A 24,468-nucleotide genomic window follows, 5' to 3' on the forward strand; every position below is an offset into this window, starting at 1 on the left:
TGTCTCATTAATAATTTTTACATTGATTGTATGTTGAAATGGTATTATTCTGGATATAGCGGATTAAATATATTATTATCATTAATTTCGCCTGTTTCTTTTTACTTTTTAATGCAGCTACTAGAAAATTTAAAATTAACATATGTGGCTTCCATTAAGTTTCTATTGTACAATGTTGTTCTAAATAATGAAATGTATAATGAAGAAAATGTAAAAACAGATCTTAGAGAAACAGCTGCATCATCACCACGGCTACCTGATTCTTTTTTGTTTGTTTGTTTGTTTGTTTTGTTTTGTTTTGTTTTACTTTAGATTCTATTTCTTTTGGTGGGAGATGACACTTTAATTACATTCCTAACAGGAGTCAAGCTAGATGACTTCAGGAATCAGCCATAAGATTCTGGCTCTTAATAGCTCTACTGGCCAACACAATTGAAAAGGAATAAATACTTATCTATAAAATGAAGTTTACCACAGTTGACCACTAAAATCCATTACAACTCAAATATCTAAGGGTCCACTCGTAGCCATTCAATTAAAATATCTGGGCTTCCCATCCAGCAGATTTTATCAAAGGAATACTGCATATTTTGCCTCCAGCACCAATTTTTTCAAGTAATGTTTAAACTTATTCTTCAAATCTTACTTTTTCTTATTGGTAAATTCTACTACGGGAGGAAAGAAGATGTAATCCTTGCACATGGAGCTTCCACAACGAACTTTAGGACCATCTCCTCGGGATGAGTAAGTTATTTCTGGTCAGTACATCTATAAAGCCAGTTTAACTGCTCCAGGACCCTGGATACGATTTCAGTGTCCCAGTAAGTCACTCTGCAGTCCCCCAGATGCGTGATGGGGGTCGGGGAGCGGTGTCAGTGCCTTTCAGGTACCCTGGGTGCATGAGCAAGCCCTGGTTCAAGGTCCTAGGGCACCACACAGAAAGATGAGCATGCAGAGGCGGAAACAAGCAAGCTCTGTAAATTAAAAGGTGGACGGGCACAGCTGAGGAACAGTGATTTTTTTTCTCACTCATTCTGCCAAAAAGACGTATATGGCTGTGAGTTTGGGGCTGGATTATGTAGCGGCAATCAAATATTCTTTATTAAGCATCTTTATATCTTTGTATAGAGACACTGGGTTTCTTCCGATTAGAAGCCTGCAACTTAAATACAGGCCAATTCAAAACTGCAGACAACCAGAGAATTAATTTAATTTAATACAGGATTTTAAAAAGTGTGCTTCTTTTCTGCTGTGTTTCTTTTGAATGTAATTATTTAATGCCTGCTTCCACAGTCCTGAAATGTTTTTGTTTCCTAAGGGTATAATTTTATATAACTCCCAAATCCAATCTAACACAGCATTTGATATTAGTGGAGAACTAAGGCTAAATGCACAAGTGTCAACGGCTAAGTGAAGAGCAAAGTGGAACTGAACTGACACATACCCGTGTACAAGAGAAACAGCAGTTAAAAGTCTGCTCCTGGACCTCCTTGGCGGTGCAGTGGTAAAGAATCCGCCTGCCAATGCAGGGGACACGGGTTTGAGCCCTGATCTGGGAAGATCCCACATGACCCGGAGCAACTAAGCCCGTGCGCCACAACTACTGAGCCTGCATGCCACAACTACGGAAGCCCATGTGCCTAGAGCTCGTGCTCCGCAACAAGAGAAACCACCGCAATGAGAAGCCCGCTCACCATGGCAAAGAGTAGCCCCTGCTCGCTGCACCTAGAGAAAGCCCATACGCAGCAATGAGGACCCAACACAGCCAAAAATAAATAAATAAATTTTTAAAAAGTCTGCTCCCTATCTTTACCTTTTCATTTCTCCTCTCTTCTGCTTAAAAACATAATTTCCCCAAATCTCCTGTGCTTTTTATGTATGTCAAAGATTTCCGTTCCCCTTGTCATGCATACTTAGCACCTCGGTAGTCACACTGTGTAAACTGGGGAGTTGAGGGAAAAAAGAAAACCTTCATTGAGGTCTTGATACCACAATATACGCTCCTCCTACTGGAGCCAATGTGTTTATGTGAGTCGTAAGCAAAATCATCACTTCTTGTTCTTTTGGCTAAGACCATATGTAAGCAAAATAATCACCAACAATGCTGCTTTTAAGGATTCCCATTAATGTGATTAAGGAGGTGGGAAGCAATGGTTAAACTGCATTAAATGCTCACCTGTAATACTCTGCATGGAAAAAAAATCATCACTGTTATGAAAGTAGTGCCATTATGTTTCTGGTTATAAAAAGTAATAAATTTGTCCATTTCATAAAATTCAGGAAGTACAAAGTATGGAAAACAAAAATGATTCATATTTCACCATGCAGAGATAATCACTATTAATGTTTTTGTATATATTTCTAGACTTTTTTGAAAGAAGTCTTTTATATATCAAAGAAAGAGAAAGAACAATTGTATTCAGGAGCAGGACAAACTGTCAACAGCCATAGGCACTTGGAGGCAACCCAGGTTGATGGAGAAGAGCAAAGGCCATAGAATCAGGTAGACCTGGTTCAAATCCAGTGCAAATTCTTATTGTTGGCTATGACCCTGGGTCAGTCACTGATCCTCTGTTATTCCCCATTTACGAAACAGAGAGTTCACCCAGTTCATAGGGTCGTTGTGGAGATAATGAATCAAAAGCACTTACCGCACGGCTTGGCACATGGAAAGTAGACAGTAGATTTGGCAGGCAAGGAACAATAAAGTACATTTGAGCATTGTTGTTTGGCATCCATAATCCCTGATTCATCACTGATGCAAGGAGGTCAAAATAGAGAATGTGGTCCCTTTAGATATCAAAGTCTTAAGTAAGCTGCACCATTAAATCAGGGAAAAGGAGGATAGCCAGAGTAAAAACCATGCAATTGAGTTGTAAACTGCTTACATGTTAATGCCTCTCACATCTATACTATTAGCCCAAATCTCTCTCCTAAGCTCTGAATTCATTTTCCCAACTGCCGATAAGAGGACATCTTCTCTTGGATATTCCACAGCTATACTGAACTCAACATGCCCACACTGAACTTATTTTTTGCAAACTTGCATCTTCTCCTTGTTCTAGTTATGAGATTGTCTCCCTTCTCTTACATTCTGTGACGTAGAAATCCAAGTACCCAGGTAGAGGCAGTGGTTTTGAAGTTAAGTTACAGCTCAGCAACAAGAAACTCTCTTGAGTAAAAGGAAAATTTTTTTCTTTTATTTTTCTAAAAAGGTTTCGTTTCTGTCACACTGCTTCTCACTTTAAATCTAGTTTCTATTCAGAATTATGGTGCATACATTGTTGTTCTTTGGGGAATCTTTTTAAAAAGTATTTATTTTCCTCTGGTTTAGGGCTACTTGGCTTTTCTCTTCCCTTCTATTTGTTTCTTATAGTATGAACGACAAGTCAAATAACAGAAGAAGAACCATAAAATGTGTCCCCAATACTATACCAGCTGTGGAATAAACATCAGTTTTCCAAGTGCAATAATTCTTAAACCTTATATATTCCCCAAATTCAGTCTTTTGGTGTGGCTTATTTCTCTAATTAATTAAAATGGTTATTCCCCAGATTAACTATTGAATATGGTAGGGAAAAGAAAGCACAAGAAAAGGAAATACTATCTTACTTTGGCTTACATTCAAATGTAATTACTTTTGTGAGGCAAATTACTGGGTGGTGAGGACATAAGTGGGAGGAAGTAGGGCAGTTTGGGGTCATGGGTAAACCCTGTGGCCCTTTTACCAAACCAGGGGAGGCAAAAAAGTCCACCTTTGTGATGGATGTCTCCTGGTGGGGTTCTCATCAGTAGCTGAGTGACTGGCCATTGTATTAGCAAGTGTCTTTCAATATCCCAATTAAGCAAGTACTAATAATTAGTGATGAAACTCCATACAAGACTCTCTTTATATCATAAAGAAAGATTAGAGAAGATTTAAGCCTATCCCTGAGCCAATGTCACCCAGACTCACTTGCATTCTCATACACTTTCTTGAATGGGAGAAAATGGTGCAGCCTTATAGCTGAGGTCTGCATGTTCACTGCACATAACCCACAGCCTAGCTCATGTATGCCACAGCCTAGAGACATGCTGATGCGTGCCAACAGGGATACAAGCTGAGAATCAATAATGCATATTTCTAATACATAGTCTATCTTAGTTTCAGTCACACCCATGTTGTGTCCCAGCCTGTCAGTAACCCCTTGACCATCCAGCACTGCAGTTTAATCATAGCCCTGGCAGGGGAATTATGAGGAACACAGAAAATATTTGTCATCTTGTGACTGCATCTACTGTAGACTCTCCCCAAAATCTGCCCCACAAATACTCTTCCTCAAATCTAAGAGTCCTTGTTAAACTGACAGATTAGGAAATCTGATGAAGATGCTTTAATACTAAGGATACCCATGCAAAACATGGCCTTAGTAACACCTATTTCTCTTGTTGGCTCATGTAATTCTGAGAACATTACTAACTTACAAAACAAAAATAAGCATCAGCAACCTGTACTATAAGAATGGAAAACTATGACTTATGCTCAAGATAATAAGAAACCTCTCTCAAGGTCAAAATAAAAGTAAATGCCATTTTGATTTCCTGAATTCCCTCCTCCCCCTTCTAAGATAACCAAATTGAACAGGATTCCCCTTTTTCTAGGTAATAACACTCAAAAGATGTGACTATTTTGACAATGCTGTGTTTCACTGTTATAATTATAACCTTTCTTTTCCAATTATTGATGCTCTTCACTTATACCCCCTTCAAAATGTCACCTCAATTACCACATGTCAATACTTTACTACAGATAAAGATGGTCAGGAGAGATAGTGATTTCTATGCCTCTCATGTAATAGCATGCATGAAACTTGAAGTTCTATTATAAAATGTTGATATTACATCACATTCTGAGGAGTCCTCTAAATGAGAAGTCACCCTTGTTACAGAAGTCAAGAAATCTTTTTTTAAAAACTATTCCCGGGACTTCCCTGGTGGCGCAGTGGTTAAGAATCCGCCTGCCAATGCAGGGGGCACTGCTTTGAGCCCTGGTCCAGGAAGAGCCCACATGCCACGGGGCAACTAAGCCCAGTGCGCCACAACTACTGAGCCTGCACTCTAGAGCCCGCGAGCCACAGCTGTGGAGCCCGTGTGCCACAACTACTGAAGCCCATGCGCCTAGAGCCTGTGCTCTACAACAAAAGAAGCCACCGCAATGAGAAGCCCATGCACCGCAACAAAGAGTAGCCCCTGCTCGCCGCAACTTGAGAAAGCCCGCACGCAGCAATGAAGACCCAATGCAGTCAAAAATAATTAATTAATTAATTAATTTTAAAAAAACAAACTATTCCCAAATAGATTCAAAGTAGCCTGATACAGGGACTCTGCTTATAATCAAATCAGTATGATCTGATTTTTAGCAATGTTAACCAAAATTTAAATAAAACTATTGTATTGGCTGCTTATAGAGACCAAGTACCAAGTTAGACATAATAAATCTGAAGCCCTTTGTCAGTAAATCCTAATGCTTCCCACTTCAAGTCTCCTGTCACATACCAACGAACTTGTCACTAAGCTATTCGTGCATGTTATCTTCCAATAAGTAAAAACATTCCTAGTAAACTAGTAAGAAGGTTTTACGTTTTTTGTATCCTGTACAATGCCAATCACAATGCTTTATCACAGACTGTAATTTCAAAAGTATTTGTTGGATTATGACTTTTAAAAAGCAACATGTTTTTAAAAAGTTGGTTTTTTTGTTTGTTTTTTTTTTTTAAAAAGCACCCCCATGACTTCAAATGGAAAGAGGAAATGACAGTTTGGGTATAGGTCTGATTTTACAATTGGGCAAAATGAACAGATTGCTCACAATTAACTGAGAAAGGTGCTCTCAAATATTTGATCTGAACTTAGAAAATTCTCTCTTGACGCTAACTACCCATCAGGGCTTTTATATAATTGGTAAACATGGGGGAACACCCACTTGTGGTGCCAGATGCATCAGGCCTGGCTTCCACAGTGAATCTCGGGTCTCCTGTCATTTTACATGTTGATTTTTCTTTCCTTCTTAGAGTGCCAAAAAGGAACCTTACTTCTCTTTGTATTTAGTGATAACCAGAAATATATAAATGTCTATGCTGTTTGCCAAAAGTATATCAAGCATTATCAGTGTTGGGGAGGAGGACGACAACTGGAATTCCTCTTCCTAAGAAAGACAGACCCCTCCAGCGGGAAGGATTGTTCCTTCTTCTGACTTCTAATTTCAGGAGCTGCATGTATACTTGAATATTTATTTCACCCTTTGCCAGTGGTTACATACTTTTTCCCCTAGTTGTGTATAAAGGTACAGACTGTATCTGTACTTCTTTAGATCTTCCTCTCAGTCTTCACAAAGAGCACTTTATAAATTTTGACTGATGGATAGTGGGTAGATAAGAAAGAATATCAGACCTTTAAAAAGTCAACTTTTATTGCCTTCACTTCTTAGTTTACAGGAAAACATTGATTCTCCTGCTCCTCTAAAATTATTCAAATATTTAAAATATTTGTATAGTAAATATTAAATAAATTGATTAAATATTTTAATCTTTAAATATTAAAAATGTCTAGAATGTTAGCCACTCTGGACATAAATATGGCAGCCCAGAAAGAGAGAGAAAAGAAATAGCTATTGCCTAAACTTTTCACAACTGTATGCTGTTTTGGGGCTACGATTCAATAGCAGGTGTACTGCCATTTTATTCTGTATGACTCAGAAAGATTATAAGTTCAGCTTGTTGTGCAAGTTTATTTGAGTTTATAATTTTATATTTTCCCTGTCACTTTCACTAGGTTGTAAGTGTGGAGACAAGGAACTGGCTGCATGCTTAGTTTGGAGTTGTAGAAAAAGCACATGTTTTTTTTTTTTTAAAGAGTTGTTAAAATAATTTCATTAGTGTATCAGTCAAGGTTCTCCAGAAAAACAGGAGATAGATAGAGAGACAGATTTTAAGGAATTGGCTCACAAGATTGTGTGGGCTGGCAAATGTGTACAGCAGCTCAGCTGGCTGGTAACTCAGGCAGGAGTTGAAGGTACAGTCTTGAGTCACAAATTTGTAGATCAGGCTTGCTGGCTGGAAATTCAGGCAGCATTTCTGTGTTACAGTCTTGAGGCACAATTCCTGCTTCTTCAGGAAGTCTCAGTTTTTATTCCTAAGGACTTCAACTGATTGGATGAGGCCCGCTCATCAAAAGTGGTCTCTTTCATTTAAAGTCAACAGATTTTAGGAAAGCACATGATTTGAAGCTGACACATATGGATAGCCTCAGCAAGTGATTAACATCTCATTAGAAAAATCGGAAAGGTGATCTGTGATAAGGATTTCCAAAAACATATGTAAAGTACCTTCCACGTAGTAGATGCTCAACATACAGTAGCTGTCTCATTATTATTATTCCCTTTTAAAAATACTACCAACAGTGCTTAAGCTATAGCTTTGCATATTCCACAAATTTTACTCACTGATAGGGTAAAGAGAAGAAAACACTGAATGTCTAATATGGACTTTGTTTTTCTACAAGTAACAGCAAAAATCAAAGCTGTTGTGTAACATCATTCATTTCTTTTGTACTTAAAAAACACTTCACCAGAGATAAAAAGGAGAATAGATTGAGACATTATACTGGACCATCACCAAGTATGTATTACTATAATGTACTCTGGTTCCCATGTTCTATATTACACACAGCAGAAAAGACACACAGAGAAATCTAAGGATGGAGGAGCTGCATTTCTTTATGACCTTATTTGAAAGATAAACTCCTTGGAGAAATACAATTTATTCAGATTATCAAGACCCTGCTGTGCAAATCTACATTCTGGGAGCACACTATGGAGATCAAAAAATATTTACTTTATTCTGTTGGGTATAAAAGCTTTTAATGAATGCATAATTAAGGCAAAAAAGAGTGTATACAGCTTTAGAAATTCCACTTCTGAGTCAAGCCATTAATATCCAAGGCACCATACCCAGTTGTGATTCCACCTGTTTCCTATTTGGATTACAACCTAGTTATAAATCAAGGTATTACATGACTACACGACCTGGTGCTGCAGAAAAGGATTGCACTCCAGGACTAGAGAAAGCAACATAAAGGGCTTTGTTGTGGATGTGTGGTGAAGGGCTGGCCCTTTGGAACATGTTGAAACAAACAAATAAACAAAACCCAAGACCTTGGGATGAATCATGTAGGAAAAAAGGTATCATGCATATCATGTACATAAAGGGACCTGTAAGTTTTCTCCATAATATCTTATATTAGAGTTGATGGGATAAAATCTAACAGTTATGGAAGTAAAAATGAGCAAATCATTGACAATGCAGGCCAGATTATTTGTGATATGATAAAATAATGTAAAACCAGGTATTTTTTTTTGTATAAATAGAGAGAGAGATATATTTGTATACAAACAAACATATCTGGACAGCTGAATGCAACTATATATTCATGTATTGATACAAATATGCATATGATAGAGTGTGATTAAACTAAAACAAAACATTAGCAGCAATTCAAAAATACAAGAAAAAAACCCAGCATGCTCTAATTCTTAGAGTCTTTGAAGGCCTGTTTAAATATATTTGTGCTGTATAAGAGAGGAATTCTACAATTAGGTTACTAGTACATTTTCATAATCAACCATATGCATAATATCCAAGGCTCATGAATAATTTTATATTGTTCCTTGGGAAAGTCTGTAGTAAGCTGGAAATCCAGTATGAAGGAAGCACAGAGACACAGCCATCATCAACAACTAATAATTCTGGCCCCAGTCACGATGTGCTGCAAAATGCTATTGCAAAGTTTACTAGAGCTGTCTCAGCACATCAGGTGACTACCACTGAATTACGGACTATAAAGAGGAAATTAATGTATACTTTTCTTTCTTGAATCAAAAATAGTCTATTTGAGCAACTGGAGCTTTAAAATGAAAATTTCAATAATCACAAACCTTTTTTGAACAATGAGAGGCAAAATCAGGTTAAAATTTTTTTAAAGAATAGTAGAGCCTGGAAGTAATTCTGGTATATTTCCTTAGTTAGTGCTGCTACCCAAAGTCAGCTGCTGAAAATTAGCCCAATTCTGCAGAATTTCAATAATCTCTCAGTTATCCGCATAGACTTTCGTCTTAATCATTATTATACATAAGAATGAAGACTGGTAAGGTTTTTTGTTTCAAGTCTTCATTGTTTTGGCTTTTTATATTTTGGATGCTATGCAGGATATATAATATCAATATTGTACATATTTATATATTTTATATATAATGTTAATTTTTCATATATTTATAACTGGGACCAGTTCAAATTTATCTAGATATTATGACACTTTCAAAATCTGAATATCAGTGACTTAACAGGCTGGTAACTGATGTGAATTGAGGTGGCAAGAGCATCTGAAGCAGCAGTTCTCAAACTGTGGTCCCCAGACCAGTAACATTAGCATTACCTGGGAACTTGTTAGGATGCAGATTCTCAGGCTCCTCCTCAGACCTCTTGAATCAGAAACTCTATGGGTAGGGCCCACCAGTCTCCCTTAACCAGCTATTCAGGTGATTCCACACACGGTCAAGTTTAAGAACCACTGATACAGAGTACACATTTGAGTGAAGAAAGAAATGACTCTAACCTGCATAAATATATTCTTACAGCAGAACAAGATGCATGACCCCAGTCCCTCATCCCAGACGCTGAAGTGGGCAAACATTATACTCAGTGTATGGGGCTGAGGCCACAGTACCTGAAGCTGAATTAACGACAGATAAGCAGTCATCTCCCAGGGCCTGAGCACATGTCCCTCGAAAGGCAGTAAGGAAAAGGTCGGCAGCCTGCTCTAAAGGATATTTGTGGAGGGAGAGCGAGAAAGGGGGTGGGGGAGATGTCTAGGAAGGAAAGACACCTGGAGAGAGGGAGACATATGGACAGCAGTCTCCTAGTAAGGACTAACTTAGATCTTTCTTCTGTTAAACAAATGCACTGCCTGTATTTCCCCTAGTCGGGGAACTTAGGACACCATGCAACTGTATTACAGAAAATTCCTATCACAGGGAACTCTCTTGGCACATGTAGAAGGACCACAAACAAACATGAGTTTCTAAGCAACTACTATGCACTAGAGCTAGAAATAAAAGATTTTTCCAATTTCTTCTTGAATTCTGTATATGACGATGCAGCAATATGTTTTATTTACAGGAAGGGCAGGGGAAACAATAAAACAAAACTTCCTATCTAAAAAGCAGCAACGCCATTGTATATATGTGCCACATCTTCTTTATCCATTCATCTGTTGATGGACACTTAGGTTGCTGCTTATATACAATGGAATATTAGCCATAAAAAGAAACGAAACTGAGTTATTTGTAGTGAGGTGGATGGACCTAGAGTCTGTCATACAGGATGAAGTTAGTCAGAAAGAGAAAAACAAATACCGTATGCTAACACATATGTATGGAATCTAAAAAACAACAACAAAAAAATGGTCATGAAGAACCTAGGGGCAAGATGGGAATAAAGACGCAGACCTACTAGAGAATGGACTTGAGGATATGGGGAGGAGGAAGGGTAAGCTGGGACAAAGTGAGAGAGTGGCATGGACATATATACACTACCAAACGTAAAATAGCTAGCTAGTGGGAAGCAGCCGCATAGCACAGGGAGATCAGCTCGGTGCTTTGTGACCACCTAGAGGGGTGGGATAGGGAGGGTGGGAGGGAGACGCAAGAGGGAAGAGATATGAGGATATATGTGTATGTATAACTGATTCACTTTGTTATAAAGCAGAAACTAACACACCATTGTAAAGCAATTATACTCCAATAATAAATAAATAAATAAATAAAAAAGTAGCAACACCAAGTATTATGTTGCTTTTAAAAGCATCAATTTTTACTATTTATTATAGTATAATTTCAGCGTGATGTTTTCACTTATCAAAGGCAGGGAGAAAGTGATGGTTCATATAATTATTTGTGACTTTTTTTTTCTAAAACAATACATGCACTTCTACAAAAGCCAAGAGAAGTGGCGCAGAGGAAAAATACCTTTTACAGAATGGTTATTATTTCCAAAATATTCAGGAACAGCCTTGTCCAATATGCTGTTGATTGGAAGTAGGTAGTAAAGTTTGTGACATTTCCAGGAATGAAGAAAGACAGGAGTGACGGAAGTGGGTAGGAAGGTTAACTGTGGAATTAATAGAGAAATTCACAAGTGAAGCATGCAATTCTACTGGCTCTGGTTTCCAGGGTACCTACTGCGTGTAGGATACCATGCTATAGGATACTTTGCATGCACTATCTCACGAATACTCCAACACTCCTAAGATGTACATTGTATATACCGTATCATATCTGTATCACATCTGTATCTGTGGGCAAAGAGGTTATGTAACTTGCCCAAGGTCACACAACTCTGGGACATGAACTTATATCACAGGGAGATAGATAAGTAAATCAATAAAAATAATATGGTGTGATCAGCACTCTGGAAGAATGCCTGTAATTAATGAAGAGGAGGGAAATCCAACTCCAACTAGGTGGATTTATCAGGCAGCTCTGGAAGAGGAGCTAGCTATAACACATGAGCAAACTACTTGCAGGTTAAAGAGGAACTCATAGGGTGACATAACGAGGGAAGAATAATCCATGGAGAAGAAGGCTTCATACAAAGAGGTTTGGGCACGGGGACATGCATGAAGTTCACAATGATTGTGGTATAGCATGTGGGTAGTAACTTGTTTTTTTTAAAAAAAAGGCTAAAGCGATAGGAAGTTTCGTAATAAAAATGGAAACTGTGAACCACTTCAAGAGGAATGAACCTTGTTTTGAAGGAGGCACTGGGGTGAGGCAAGAGTGAAGGCAGGTAGGTCCATTGGTTAGCAGGAAGTTTCTTTAGTCCAAGAAATAGGTATTGAGGATTTGAATTAAGATGGTGGAAATAGAAATAGAGAGAATGAGAGAGATTTAAAAAGTTAAGGGAGTTCACCCAAGCCCTGCACACAGATGTCTGTAACAGCTTAATCATAATTGCCTAAACTTGAAGTGACCAAGATGTCCTTCAGTAAGTGAAGGGGTAAGTAAACTGTGGTCCATCCAGACAATGGAATACTGCGCAGCACTAAAAAGAAATGAGCTATCAAGCCATGAAAAGACATAGAGGAGATTTAAATGCATATTACTAAGCAAAAGAAGCCAATCTGGAAAGGCTACATACTGTATGAATCCAACTATATGACGTTCTGGAAAAGGTGAAACCGTGGAGATAGAAAAAGATCAGTGGTTACCAGGGGTTGGGGGGAGGGGAGGGAGGGATGAACAGGCAGAGCACAGAGGATTTTTAGGGCACTAAGACTATTCTGTATGATACTGTAATGGTAGATGCATGTCATTACACCTTTGTCCAAACCTACAGAATGTAAAACATCAAGAATGACCCTTAATGTAAACTGTGGACTCTGGGTGATAGTGATGTGATAGTAGGTCCACCAGTTGTAACAAATGTACCTCCTCTGGTGGAGGATGTTGATAATGGGGGAAGCTATTCATATATGGGGGCAGGAGGTTCATGGGAAATCTCTGTTATCTACCTCTCAAATTTGTTGTGAACCTAAAAATTACTCTTTAAAAACAGTGTATTAAAAAAAAAGTTAGGGAGGTAGAAGTGAAAGGTTTTGGTGATAGCCTATGTGTAGCACAAGGAGACGGAATATTTTAGGATGACTCCCGGGTTTCTGGCTTGGGTTAACACTCAGAAAGGTCATATGCCTGTGGGATATCCAACAGGAAATGCTGACTAGGCAGTTGGCTTAGAGATGATAAAACATGCTATCCTTGGGTACAGTAAGAATAGGGCACATGAAGGAGACAAGAAATTGAAAGGACACGGTTAGAAACCTAGTTTGTAACCAGGAGACAGGGCTCCAGCTTGTGTTTTGGGGAAAGACATTGTTTTGTGGGCTGGAAAAAATAACTTAGGTTGTACAGCAAAGTATTGATTAGCTTTAGTCAACAGACAGGAAGCTCAGTTGAGCTACTGCAGGAACATCTAGGAAAAATAATCCAGATCTGAATGATGGCAGTGACAACAAAGAAAGAGAAGAAGGCATATGTGAGAACAATTTAAGAGGCTAAACCAATAAAATTTATTGGGATTCATGAGATCATGGAGCAACATAGGATTATGCCAAGGTTTCTCGTTTGGGTTACTACAAGGATAATGGTTCCTTCACAAAGAGTGGGAGAAGGAACAGGTGAGTAAGACTGGCTGACAGTGAACTGAGATGCATGTGGATGCCAGCCAAGTGGAAACAGCTGAATACAGAGCTTGGAGCTCAGGAGAGGAGACTGCAATCCTCCAAATGTGGATGAAAGAGAGTGATGGTGAGCAGAAGAGAAGAGCACCCACCTGGCATCACTGCACTCAGAGGGATATTCACAGAGCTGGTGGAAGAAGAGTTTGTAAAGGAACTGAAAAGAAGTAGGAGGAGAACTAGGAGAGAGTCTTGAGAAAATAGAAGTGTAGGAAAGAAAGGAGCTAATAACCACTGTCGAAAGGCTGTAGAGTGGTCACATTAAAGACCATAAAAGGCTCACTGCCTCTGACGATTAGGAGGCTTTGGGGACCTTTATTGGAACAGCCTTTGAGGAGTAATGAAGGCAGAGGACTGAGTTCAATAGGACTGAAGAATGAATAGGAGGTAAGGAAGTGCAGACACTGTTCCCAGTTTGGTAGTGGATGGAAGGAGCGAGTTGTGATAATGAGAGAAGAAGAAAAGTTTCTCCCATCTTATTGATCCTATTTTAAAAATGAAAGGAAGGTGCCAGTGGAGAAGACATTGAAACCATGGGAAACACAGGAGGTACCTGATGCATCAAGTTGCTGAAAGGCAGTTTAGCCTTAGAGAATCGGGCAGACATTTAACTATGGGCAGAAATATTTGCAGGTGGAGGGTGAACAGGAGAATGAATCTCTTAAATGAAACAGATTTTCTTTTAATGCCCCTAATTTCAAGTATTGATAATGGAATTAAGTGAGATTGATTTTGTTTGCTTTGTTTATTGATTCTGAACTCTAGCATTAGTAAAATATTGGAAACATTTTATTTTTGAGAAAAATAGGCTGAAAGTGATTTTAAAATTGCCCACCACACAATAGTTAGCTTAGAATAGAAATTACTAATATTAGAAAAATCCTTCAAGACAATCTTTCTTGTCTTTAAAAACTCACAAACAAGGAAGACATAGTGAACCCTAGATTACCCACATAACAAATTAAAACGCCAAAATGACTTCCTTGGCCAGCCAGTGTGTCTCTGGGCTGTCACTGACATCCTTTGGTGTGGGCTTAGGTAAGAAAAGCCAACATAATAGCATATGAAAAGATTAATTGGGATCCTAAAATGGCTGCTAAAAAACTTATGATATATTTTAGAGCCAAATATTAATGATATTTGAAAAATTTGATATTCTGGATCACCCATGCCAGATAGCAAATACTCATGATTAGAACAAATAATTAGTAGCTGGCTATGATTTAGTAGGGCTGATACATTTCTACCCTTTCTGATCATTTTCACTGACTTAAAAAAAAATCTGAAAGATTAAACTGTTTGTAATATATTTTCCAAAATTCGTACTTTAACTTTCTCCACATACAAGAGTATCAGCTCTAGTGAACTATGGAATAGCACTCAGTGTATTTGATTAGGGGCATATTCAATATATATGTTGGTATAATCATTTGTCTTATCTAATGCGGGAAAAAAATAGCTCAGCAGTGGAGAAAAACGAGTGTAAGTTATAACTTCTCAACCTTGAGGATAAATTATTCTATTCAGAACACCCACTATATATTATGTATTTAGGAGATACTGCTAATTTAATAATTAAAATTATAATAATAGGGCTTCCCTGGTGGCGCAGTGGTTGAGAATCTGCCTGCCAATGCAGGGGACGCGGGTTCGAGCCCTGGTCTGGGAGGATCCCACATGCCGCGGAGCAACTGGGCCCGTGAGCCACACTTGCTGAGCCTGCGCGTCTGGAGCCCGTGCTCCGCAACAAGAGAGGCCGCGATAATGAGAGGCCCGCGCACCGCGATGAAGAGTGGCTCCCACTTGCCGCAACTGGAGAAAGCCCTCGCGCAGCAACGAAGACCCAACACAGCCATTAATAAATAAATAAATAAATAAATAAACCCAAAGTTTAAAAAAAAAAAAATTATCATAATACATTGTTTGGAAGAGATAACCTCCTATAAGTCATTGTAGTATTACTTAGTTTAAAAAAATGATAATCTATGAAGAAATACTGTAAAATATGCAAGATCTTCAGTGCCAAATTCAATCCCCATAGAAAGTATTTTCAACTTAAAAAAAACTGCATTCAATGGGTAAAACTAATGTAAGACTGACTTATTAACATATTTTCCTCCCATAATATAAAATTTCAATATTTAAGCAAGAAAAAAATTACTGAATGGATGCACCATTCGTTCCCTCAATACACACTGCTGTGGACTGAACTGTGTCCTTGCAAAATTCATATGCTGATGTTCTAAGCCCCAGTATGATGGTACTTGGGGATGTGACTTTGGGAGGCAGTTGGGTTTAGATGAGGTCATGAGGGTGGGGCCCTCATGATGGGATCAGTGTTCTCATAAGAAGAGACACCAGAGGGCCTTCCCTTGTGGCTCAGTGGTTAAGAATCCGCCTGCCAATGCAGGGGACACGGGTTCGAACCCTGTTCTGGGAAGATCCCGCTTGCCATGGAGAAACTAAGCCCGTGCCTGCGCTCTAGAGCCTGTGAGCCACAACTACTGTGGCCGCGTGCCACAACTACTGAAGCCCACGTGCCTGGAGCCCCTGCTCTGCAGCAAGAGAAGCCACCATAGGGAGAAGCTCACGCACTGCAACGAAGAGTAGCCCCTGCTCGTCGCAAACAGAGAAAAGCCTGCACGCAGCAATGAAGACCCAACATAGCCAAAATAAAATAAATTAATTAAAATAAAAAGGAGAAGAGACACCAGAGAGCTTGCTGTCTCTTTCTCTCTGCCATGTGAGAACACAGGTGGCCATCTGCAAGCCAGGAAGAGAGCCCTCATCAGAGCCTGACCAGGTTAGCACCTTTATCTTAGACTTCTAGCCTCCAGACTGTGAGAAATAAATATCTGTTTAAATCACCCAGTCTGTGGTATCTTGCTGTGGTAGCCCAAGCTGACCAATACAGACGCTGAGCTCTTGTGATGCGATGGGAGGGAGGGGGTAAGATATAAAGAGATGTAAGGCATGACCCCTGCCTTCAAGAGTCCCACAGTATAACTGGGGTGGGTAAGACACTTTCCAACCACATTAAGCCCATGAGGAAATTGATGCAAAAGTAGCACTCAGATACTTTCTGCTTCTGTGAAGCTATTTCAAGGATCCTGTGTTTCTCAGAGTTGAAAGGAAAAAAATACTTTCTAAGTAAAAGAATAGTAAATTCACCATTTATGTAAAAAAACCCCAGAAATACCCAGAATTCTTCCTAATACCCTCATGAGAGAATAACATTCTTTAAACCTTTGTACCTTCACTGAAGAGAGAAAATGACTAATTCTCATGGTAGCCCGTTTAGTGTAAAACTAAATGAAGACAAGGGATGACTAATAAGCATCAGTCACAGAGGAGGGAGATTTAGGGCAGGAAGTCACTTCCTCCCTCCTGCTCCCTTTACTTGGCTTCTGAATGATTAATAGTAAGAATTTTGGCTTTGCTCTACGAGACGATCCAAATGTGCACACTGTAAACAGAACAACGCCTTCAGTCTGGGGAAATGATCTTTTATGCTTGTAAAAGCAGAAAACAAAAACAAATGAAAACAGAATAGAACCCCCATCCCGAGCCCCGTTTTCGTTACAGTGATAAAATGCTCTACCTAGAGCACTCCTGTCCCTTTCCTCTCACATCACAGCAGCACGTCTCCTCTTTCAGGTCACGTCTTCCCCATAAAAGTGCTAAACTAATGCCGCTTAATGACAAATTAATGTCCATGAATAAAAAATACACCTCTAATAGCATAGAGTAATTTGCCATTACAATATCATCATTGGACATGCCCCTGGTTTAATACGATGTATTTAATTCATAACCTAATGAGTGATATATAAAAAGAGGGAGATGAACCCTGCAATTACATTTATGTGAGTCTGTCACCTTATTTGTAAAACCTTAGAGTCATTTACATTCAAATTAGAACAAATGAGTGATTTCACAAAGTGCAGTGATAAATGACCACAGCAGCCCAAGACAAAACTGTATTTCCTGTGAACACATTAACAGCTTCCTATTATTTGTTAAAAATTACAATGCATATTGCCCAGTGTGGTGTGAATAATGACTTTTTTACTGATTAGGTCAGAAAACTAATATGTAGCAAAATAAATAATTTTTCTTTTCATTTTTTCTGATTTTTGCTTTAAATTAACTACTGAATTCTGGTGGATTCACACTGCCACCTGCTGCCTAGGAGTAGCTACTAAAAGTATATTCCTATCAAAAGGAGTTAATTCACCACTTTGGTGGTCTTATTCAGAAAGTCTAGTGAGGGTTCTTTCTTGTCAATATATTTAAAATGTACAAACTTTTTTTTTGAAAGCTAATTACAAAAAAAAAGACATTTTCAGCAAAGCATGTGTATCTCTTAATATATCACTTTCAGGGGATACAACACAAAGTCCAGTGGCCAGTACCCTGATCTTATGACAGGGGAGGGTTTGGGAGGGTGGGGTGTGTGTGTGTGTGTGTGTGTGTGTGTGTGTGTGTGTGTTCCCTACTCCTGACCCTTGGTACTATTGTACCAAGGCTGAGATTGTACCAAGGCTGAAGGCAATGACTGAAGGCTCTGCTTGTCACTCAGGATCTCTACCACCTAGTCTTCCCTCCCAATGACAAGTTCCAACATGAAAGGAAGGCCTTAGGGTCCAGAACAGAGCAGACTAGGAAAGGCATGAGGACTGGCGATGAGGTTGGGGAAGAACAGGCCTGGCCTTGGAGACCAGGCTAAGGGTTTCTGCAGGTGAAATGATGCTGCCAAATGGTCATTAGGGGAGCTAGTAGACATTTCCAAACCCGATCAACATCCTAGTTCTGAATTTAAGTTTCTCCATCTGTAAAAATAAAAGAACTCTCACCTGCCTTAAGGGGTTGCTTAGCAGAGGAGAAATGGGAATGTTTGTGCAAAACACTCAATACAGATAGGCTCTCAATAAATGCTGGTTCTCTTTCCTGGGAAAGATAATGATGGCTCTGGGGACTATGGTTTGGCATAGATAGAGGATAGAAACAAGCAGACCCCTTAGGAGGAAATTATGAACTCTTATAACATATAGCTAATGATGGTGAGAGTCTAAAGAAAGGTAAGAAAATTAGCAACGGAGAAAAGAATCAGGTCTGAGAGATATCTGGTAGGTAGAATCAACCCAACTTGGTAATTGATTGGATATGGTGGTGAGGAAGGGGTCTGAGACTATGTCCAAATTTCTAGACAACTAACAGATTGATGGTACCATCAACAGAGAAAAGGGCAGGTTTTCTCATGTTAGGTTTGAATTGCCTGTGTGATGTTCTGGTAGAGATGTTCAGAAGCTAATTTTAAAAAAGGTTAGAAGAAAATCAAAGTTTGGGAAAACAAACTGTACTCAAAAAGTTTGTAATGTTTATCTGAGGGACTCGGTAAATCAGTAGACACATCAGAATCTCTCTATCCATAGCCCATCTCTCTGAGGATGGTCTGCAGAGATTCCTTTACAAGATTTAACAGAGTGAATGACATTCATGTAAACGTGCATATGCTGAAAAACAAGAAAATTTACGCGTTTTACTGGGCCCTTTTTATACACAAATATTGCTCTTTAATGAACTGGTTCATCTTTCTGATGAAATTTTTAAAAACAGCACAACGGACAGGGAAGAGGAGCAGAAGGAGGAAAAGGGAAAGAAGCATCCACATTTCATTTGGGACTGAATCTCAGCAGATAAGTCGGACAGGTCATGGTTATTAATGATACATAACATGACAGGCTACACAGGACAGAGTCCTACAGAATTTCCATGCAAAGCAAGTGAGAAAGGATGCAAACTTGAGCAGTTGTCTGTAAATCCCTCATCTTGGGATGATGGGCTGTTATTGTAGTCATTCCCCTTGTAGCCACCCCACCCCAAATCATTTAGCTGCTTTCATTGCCAGGCTACCAGTTAATCTCAGCAACATGCACGGAGACCATGTGCATGACAGGGCTGATTAGAGGGCCTGGAGCCAAAAATGAATACGGGGAAGACCTCACAGCCTGGGAAGCTAATTTGATGGCTGTCCTCACTGACAAGAGGGGCACTGCTCCTGTGGTGTGGGGTCCTGGCCCTCAGCAGCCTGCCAGAGGAAAAGCAGGAGAAAGGAGCCCACACAGTGGCCTCAAAGTGTCCCTTCCCTTGGCTGGGGGCGAGCAGCAGCGTTTAGGCATGTGCAGAAGAAGCTTCAGGTCAATGCAATAGCCAATGGCCGCGGAAGCTCAGGGAGGCTTGGGGAGCTCAGGAAGTGCCCACCCAGCACTTCTCCTGGCATACGCTTCTTAATGCACACTGGAGGACAGCAGGAGGTCTACTGAGAGCCGAGGTCTACCCTCCACATCTCTGAAATAATGGTAATTTGAGAACAACAAAACAATACCAGACACCTTAGGAAAACGGTTTCACAAACTCCTCATTGGGCAAAGTACCGAACAAGAATGGAGGATATATTAGCCTTGGTTGATGGGTCTTAATGTCTAAGTACATTTTAAGCACTGAAGATTTTTCATTTTAACAGAAAATATTTTATATACCCAATAAAATGATTCCATAGGAAATTAAAAATCAGTTGAGCAATAATAACCAGAAATCGTAAATAGGTATAGTTATTTGACTATGTCAAAATATGAAAGCAGACTGACCCCTTCTGGTAATTTGATAATCCTAAAAGAGAGGCAGGGCATATATTTGAAAAGGAGTGACATAATGAAGGTTTCTGCATACACAGGGTTTTGGTCCTTAAAGTCCAAGTTTCCTTCTACAAGTTGGACATCTTGCAACATCACAGATAAAAAAGAAAAGGAAAGTTACATAAGAGAATGAAATGCAAACACTGGTGAAAAGACAGTGAAAATTCTAACCACTGCTCAAGCAGGCTAATAATAAATGAACTGTCCACAAAATACATCTGTTTGCAAGCTACATTTTTTTCCTCAGCAAAATAATGAATTGCAAGAATTAAATTCCAAAGTGCACACAAGTCACCTGATATCTCAACAGGTTCATCTGATGGGATAGGGAAAAATACCCATGAACTTCCAATGTTCATCTGGAATTCTCATTTAGAGAGAATTATAGGTTTAAGTTTACACACACACACACACACACACACACACACTGTATATATACTGTATTTTAATGTGCATCATGATAACTAGCACTATAACCAAACTTTTGTCAACACACATCATTAATTATTACCTGCCATGGAAAAAGTGAATCAGGTGATGATGCAGAAAGCACAAGTTGCAATATTTGATGTAGAAATGTCAAATAAAAGTAATTTCAATTTCACAAGTCAAACACACACCTTTGAAGTCTTGTAACCCTTCTATGTTATTCCCATTTGTTACTTGCAGAAAGGGATTAAAACAGGTCTCCCATATCACCCAACAATATTGAGGGGAAAAGAAAGGAAAATAAGATAAAATAGTTAAACATTTACTGTTAGATTAAGTATGCTGAGATAATGATAAAACTTTCATATGCTGTATTTGAACTGCTCCTTAGGTGAACATGGCTGACATTCCTCCCACTGTCTCCCTAGGAGACACTGGTTCCTATTTCCTGAGGTTGCTGGGGGGATGAAATAAGATGATAGATGAGAAAGAGCTTTGGAAATGACCTAATGAGTAACAGAAGTAAAGGCTATATTTAGAATTAGAGAAATTATTAGGAAGGAAATAACGTAATTAGGCAGAAAAAAAATAGGATTTTTCTACTTACTAATAACATGTCATGTGCACAAGGACAGTAGAATTAAATTATGTGGATTTATTATTTTTTAAAGTTTATCTTCACTGTTATTATAATGCTGTAATAAATGCAAGTTAAAGGTCATACGAGTGGAATAAATGGGAGGATCTCAATGTAGGGGGTTAGTACTTAACTCTGCGAAATAAAAGAGACTCACATCCGTACTATCTACCTAAGATGTCCCGTATCTTCCTATTGAAACAAAGGGTTTTCATCCAAGAATAAAAAAAAGGTCTTTGGAATCAGAAAGGCCTATCACTCACCAGCTATGTCACTTTGGGCAAACTGGGTATATTTCAAATCTTTGATTTTTTTTGCCTATAAAAATGTGCAACGTTGTTGTGAGGACCAAACGTGAAGCATGGGTGAGCAAGCAGCAGGTGCTCGGTGGATGGGAGTTTTCTCTCCCTCCCCCTCGCAGAGTCTTTCCTGAAACCCTAGCAAATCAGGGCAAGAACGCACAGATCACTCATCATTTCTCCAGCATTTATTGCCCGGGAAGTTCATGCAGCAATTAATTATGTATGACTTCATGATATGTTAGCTACTGTTACTGAAATCTTAAATGACTAACCAACTTCTCATGCATTTCTGCAACCAGAGAGCATTGCTTCAAATCAAGACCCTTCCCAGCGTCATCTCCCAGGGCCCCAGTAGTGAACCCTGTGTGTGGCTGTTGAGTTACTCTGCCGCCCAAGGGTAGCGAGGTGGGCAGGGAGGGTCGGGGACAGGAAGTAGGACGTGAGAGCTGCAGCTGCCCTCTTAGGAGCCTCTCAGCCTGTGTCCTGGAAGAATTCTACCACCACAGGCCACATTTCCCACCCACCCCTCCCTTCCATTTTACCTGTCACTGGGCTCCAGTCGGTGGGGTACTGCAGGGAGAAGGAATGTGCAGGGCATACTAGCAGGATGCAAGCTCACATACCTGGATGAGATAGTGGGAACATAAATTGAGAAGCTCCAACAGCTGTAGGTGACTGCCAGCTGCTAACACATCCTGGATCACGCCTGGCTCCAACAAAATCTGTTTTATTTTTAATAAAAGAAAACTATCAGTTACTTAAAAATTAATACTTGCTTACTATGCAAATACACTGTATTTAAATTGCTGCTTAACATACTACATCTGAATTAATACTGTTCCTTATTATGGAAGTCAGTTCTTTTTCTCCTATTCTGATTAATGAGCTGTGGTCCTTACTCTAACAGCTAAGTTCTCATTTCCAATACTCATATCCATACTTAACCACTTATTTTTGTAGGAGGATATGAACATTTGCAAAGAACAATATAATAGTCTTCAAATTCAGTTTATGATGAATATAATCTTATAAACACAAAAGAACTGAATTTTAGTTTTTCGAAGTATATTTCAGAATGTTCTTCTTCAGTAAATCACAGAAACAGTATGGTTAACACAGGTATTTTAGAGAAATGGGGCTTACAGTTCTCCTTGAAATACAGGACCAGAGGTGGATATTACTCCATTTTACTTCTAAGTCCTACGATAGTAAACTTCAACCACAAAGTTTCATTTTTTTTCCTTCTCAATCTCAGCTTCTCTAATCCTTTATGTTTCAAATAAAATATGTAGAAATAGTATTTTCAGAATATAAAGGCATCGTAGAGAAGCAAAACTTCCCAAATACCCTGGTGATACCAATTCTTCTTTTTCTCCTGGTTAGGTCCAACTTTGTGCCTACTGCTGCCAGCTCTTGAGCTGGTGAATAGGGCTGGAGAAAAACACACAACTAAGTTGACAAAATTCACTTTACATGCCAAGACGGCCAGGCACAGGAGGCCTTTAGGGCTGCTCCAGCCATCCTAACGCATTTCCCGGGCCCAGTGATGCGCAAGGTCTAGTCTCTGGACCAGCATCAGCATCATCACCTGGGAACTCGTGAAAACTGCAAATTCCTGGGCACCTCCCCAGACCTAACTGAATCAGAAACTTTCAGGTGAGGCCCAGCAACTGATGTTTGCTTCTGATGCAGGGAAGCCTGAAAAACACTGATGGGGTCAGCTCGCTCTCACCCTCTATTCCTTCTCACTCGCTCCTCTTTCCTCAAGCCTCCACCTCCTCGTCTCTTTCCTTATTTCAACCTCACGATCTTCCCAAGGCTCCCACCACCAAGTCTACCAACCCACCTACGCATATCTGTACCAGCACATTCTCCTCTCCTCAACACTCCCCTTGTGCACTAGATCCCATCTCCCTCTGCCTGATACCATCCCCTCTCGTTCCTGCGTCATCATCTGTTCTCTTCTCCTGGATGATAACTCCCATCAGCATACAAATATGCCATTATAGCTCTTATCTTAAGACATAAAAATTCCCTCCCTTGAACCCACAGATCCGTCCATGCTCCCCTTCATAACAAAGTTCCTCAGGGAAGCTGTCTGTATAAAACGCTCCTGTTTGCTCTGCGCTGCTCTGTCTCAAACCCACTCCTGTTGAGTTTTGTTTCTACTGTTCCTCTAAAAATGCTCTCATCGAGGTCACCAGTGACCCCTAAAACTAATAGCCATTTCTCAGTATTTAATCTTACTCAAGCCAACAGCAGTTAGCAAAACTGACTACTCCTCTTCTGGAGTGATTTCTTCCCTTCCCTCTAGGACGACGCTCCCTCTCTTGGTTTCTTCTACTTCAATAACGAGTCCCTTTCCATCTCCTTCCCAACCTGTAAGCTTTGGAGATGCGCAGAGCTTAGTCCCCAGATCTCTTCTTTCCTCTCTCTACCTACTCCGTGGATGATATCATGGCTTTAAAATTATCTACACACTGATTACACTCAAATTTGTTTCTCCAGCCCCAAACTCACCCTTGAACTCCAGACTCTGATATTCAACTGCCTATTCTGTATCACCACTTGGATGTCTAACGGGCAGCTCAAACTCAACGTGCCCCAGACTGATCTCTTCATCCTCTCCACCAGTCACCAAACCTGCTCCTACCCCAATCTCACCATTTCAGCAAACAGCAACTCTCAGTTATTTACACTAAAACCCCAGAGGCATTCTTGATTCTCTTTTCCTCACACCTCACATCTCATCCATCAGCCACTCCTGTTAGCTCTATCTTCAAAATCGTTCCAGAACCCAATCACACTCAGTACCACTTCCATCCTTATCACTCTAGCCCAACTCACCGTCTTCCTAGATTTACTGTAATAGCCTCCTAACTAGTTGAACTGCTTTCTCCTTTGCCTCCTCGCACTGTTTTTTAATAATATGAATCAAACGGGTTCTTTAAAAACACAAATGAAATTATGTCACTCTGTTATTCAGAACTCTCCGACTTTTTATCTCATTGAAAAAAAAAAAAAATCCGAAGTCTTCACTATACCATATAAGGTTCTTTGAATACGCTGAGCACCT

At 39.6% G+C, this 24,468-nt stretch overlaps 1 protein-coding gene across 6 annotated transcripts in view; it reads right to left on the bottom strand.

Annotated features, from left to right (window-relative positions):
• Window positions 1–24,468, bottom strand: part of KLHL32 (kelch like family member 32) — a 230,963-nt gene that overhangs the window by 78,832 nt on the left and 127,663 nt on the right. For 5 of the 6 annotated variants that reach the window (XR_009506207.1, XM_059941554.1, XM_059941555.1 and 2 more), the window contains exon 5: window positions 22,016–22,114. The exons of the other annotated variant lie outside the window; for it this stretch is intronic. Coding sequence is in view for 4 of the 5 variants with exons in the window: in XM_059941554.1 (XP_059797537.1) it covers window positions 22,016–22,114 (99 nt within the window). In the remaining variant the exon portion in view is untranslated. The remainder of the gene's footprint in view (window positions 1–22,015; window positions 22,115–24,468) is intronic. 6 annotated transcript variants of the gene reach the window in all.

This window comes from Balaenoptera ricei, chromosome 12 (genome assembly GCF_028023285.1).
Source record: "Balaenoptera ricei isolate mBalRic1 chromosome 12, mBalRic1.hap2, whole genome shotgun sequence".
Taxonomy (NCBI): domain Eukaryota; kingdom Metazoa; phylum Chordata; class Mammalia; order Artiodactyla; family Balaenopteridae; genus Balaenoptera; species Balaenoptera ricei.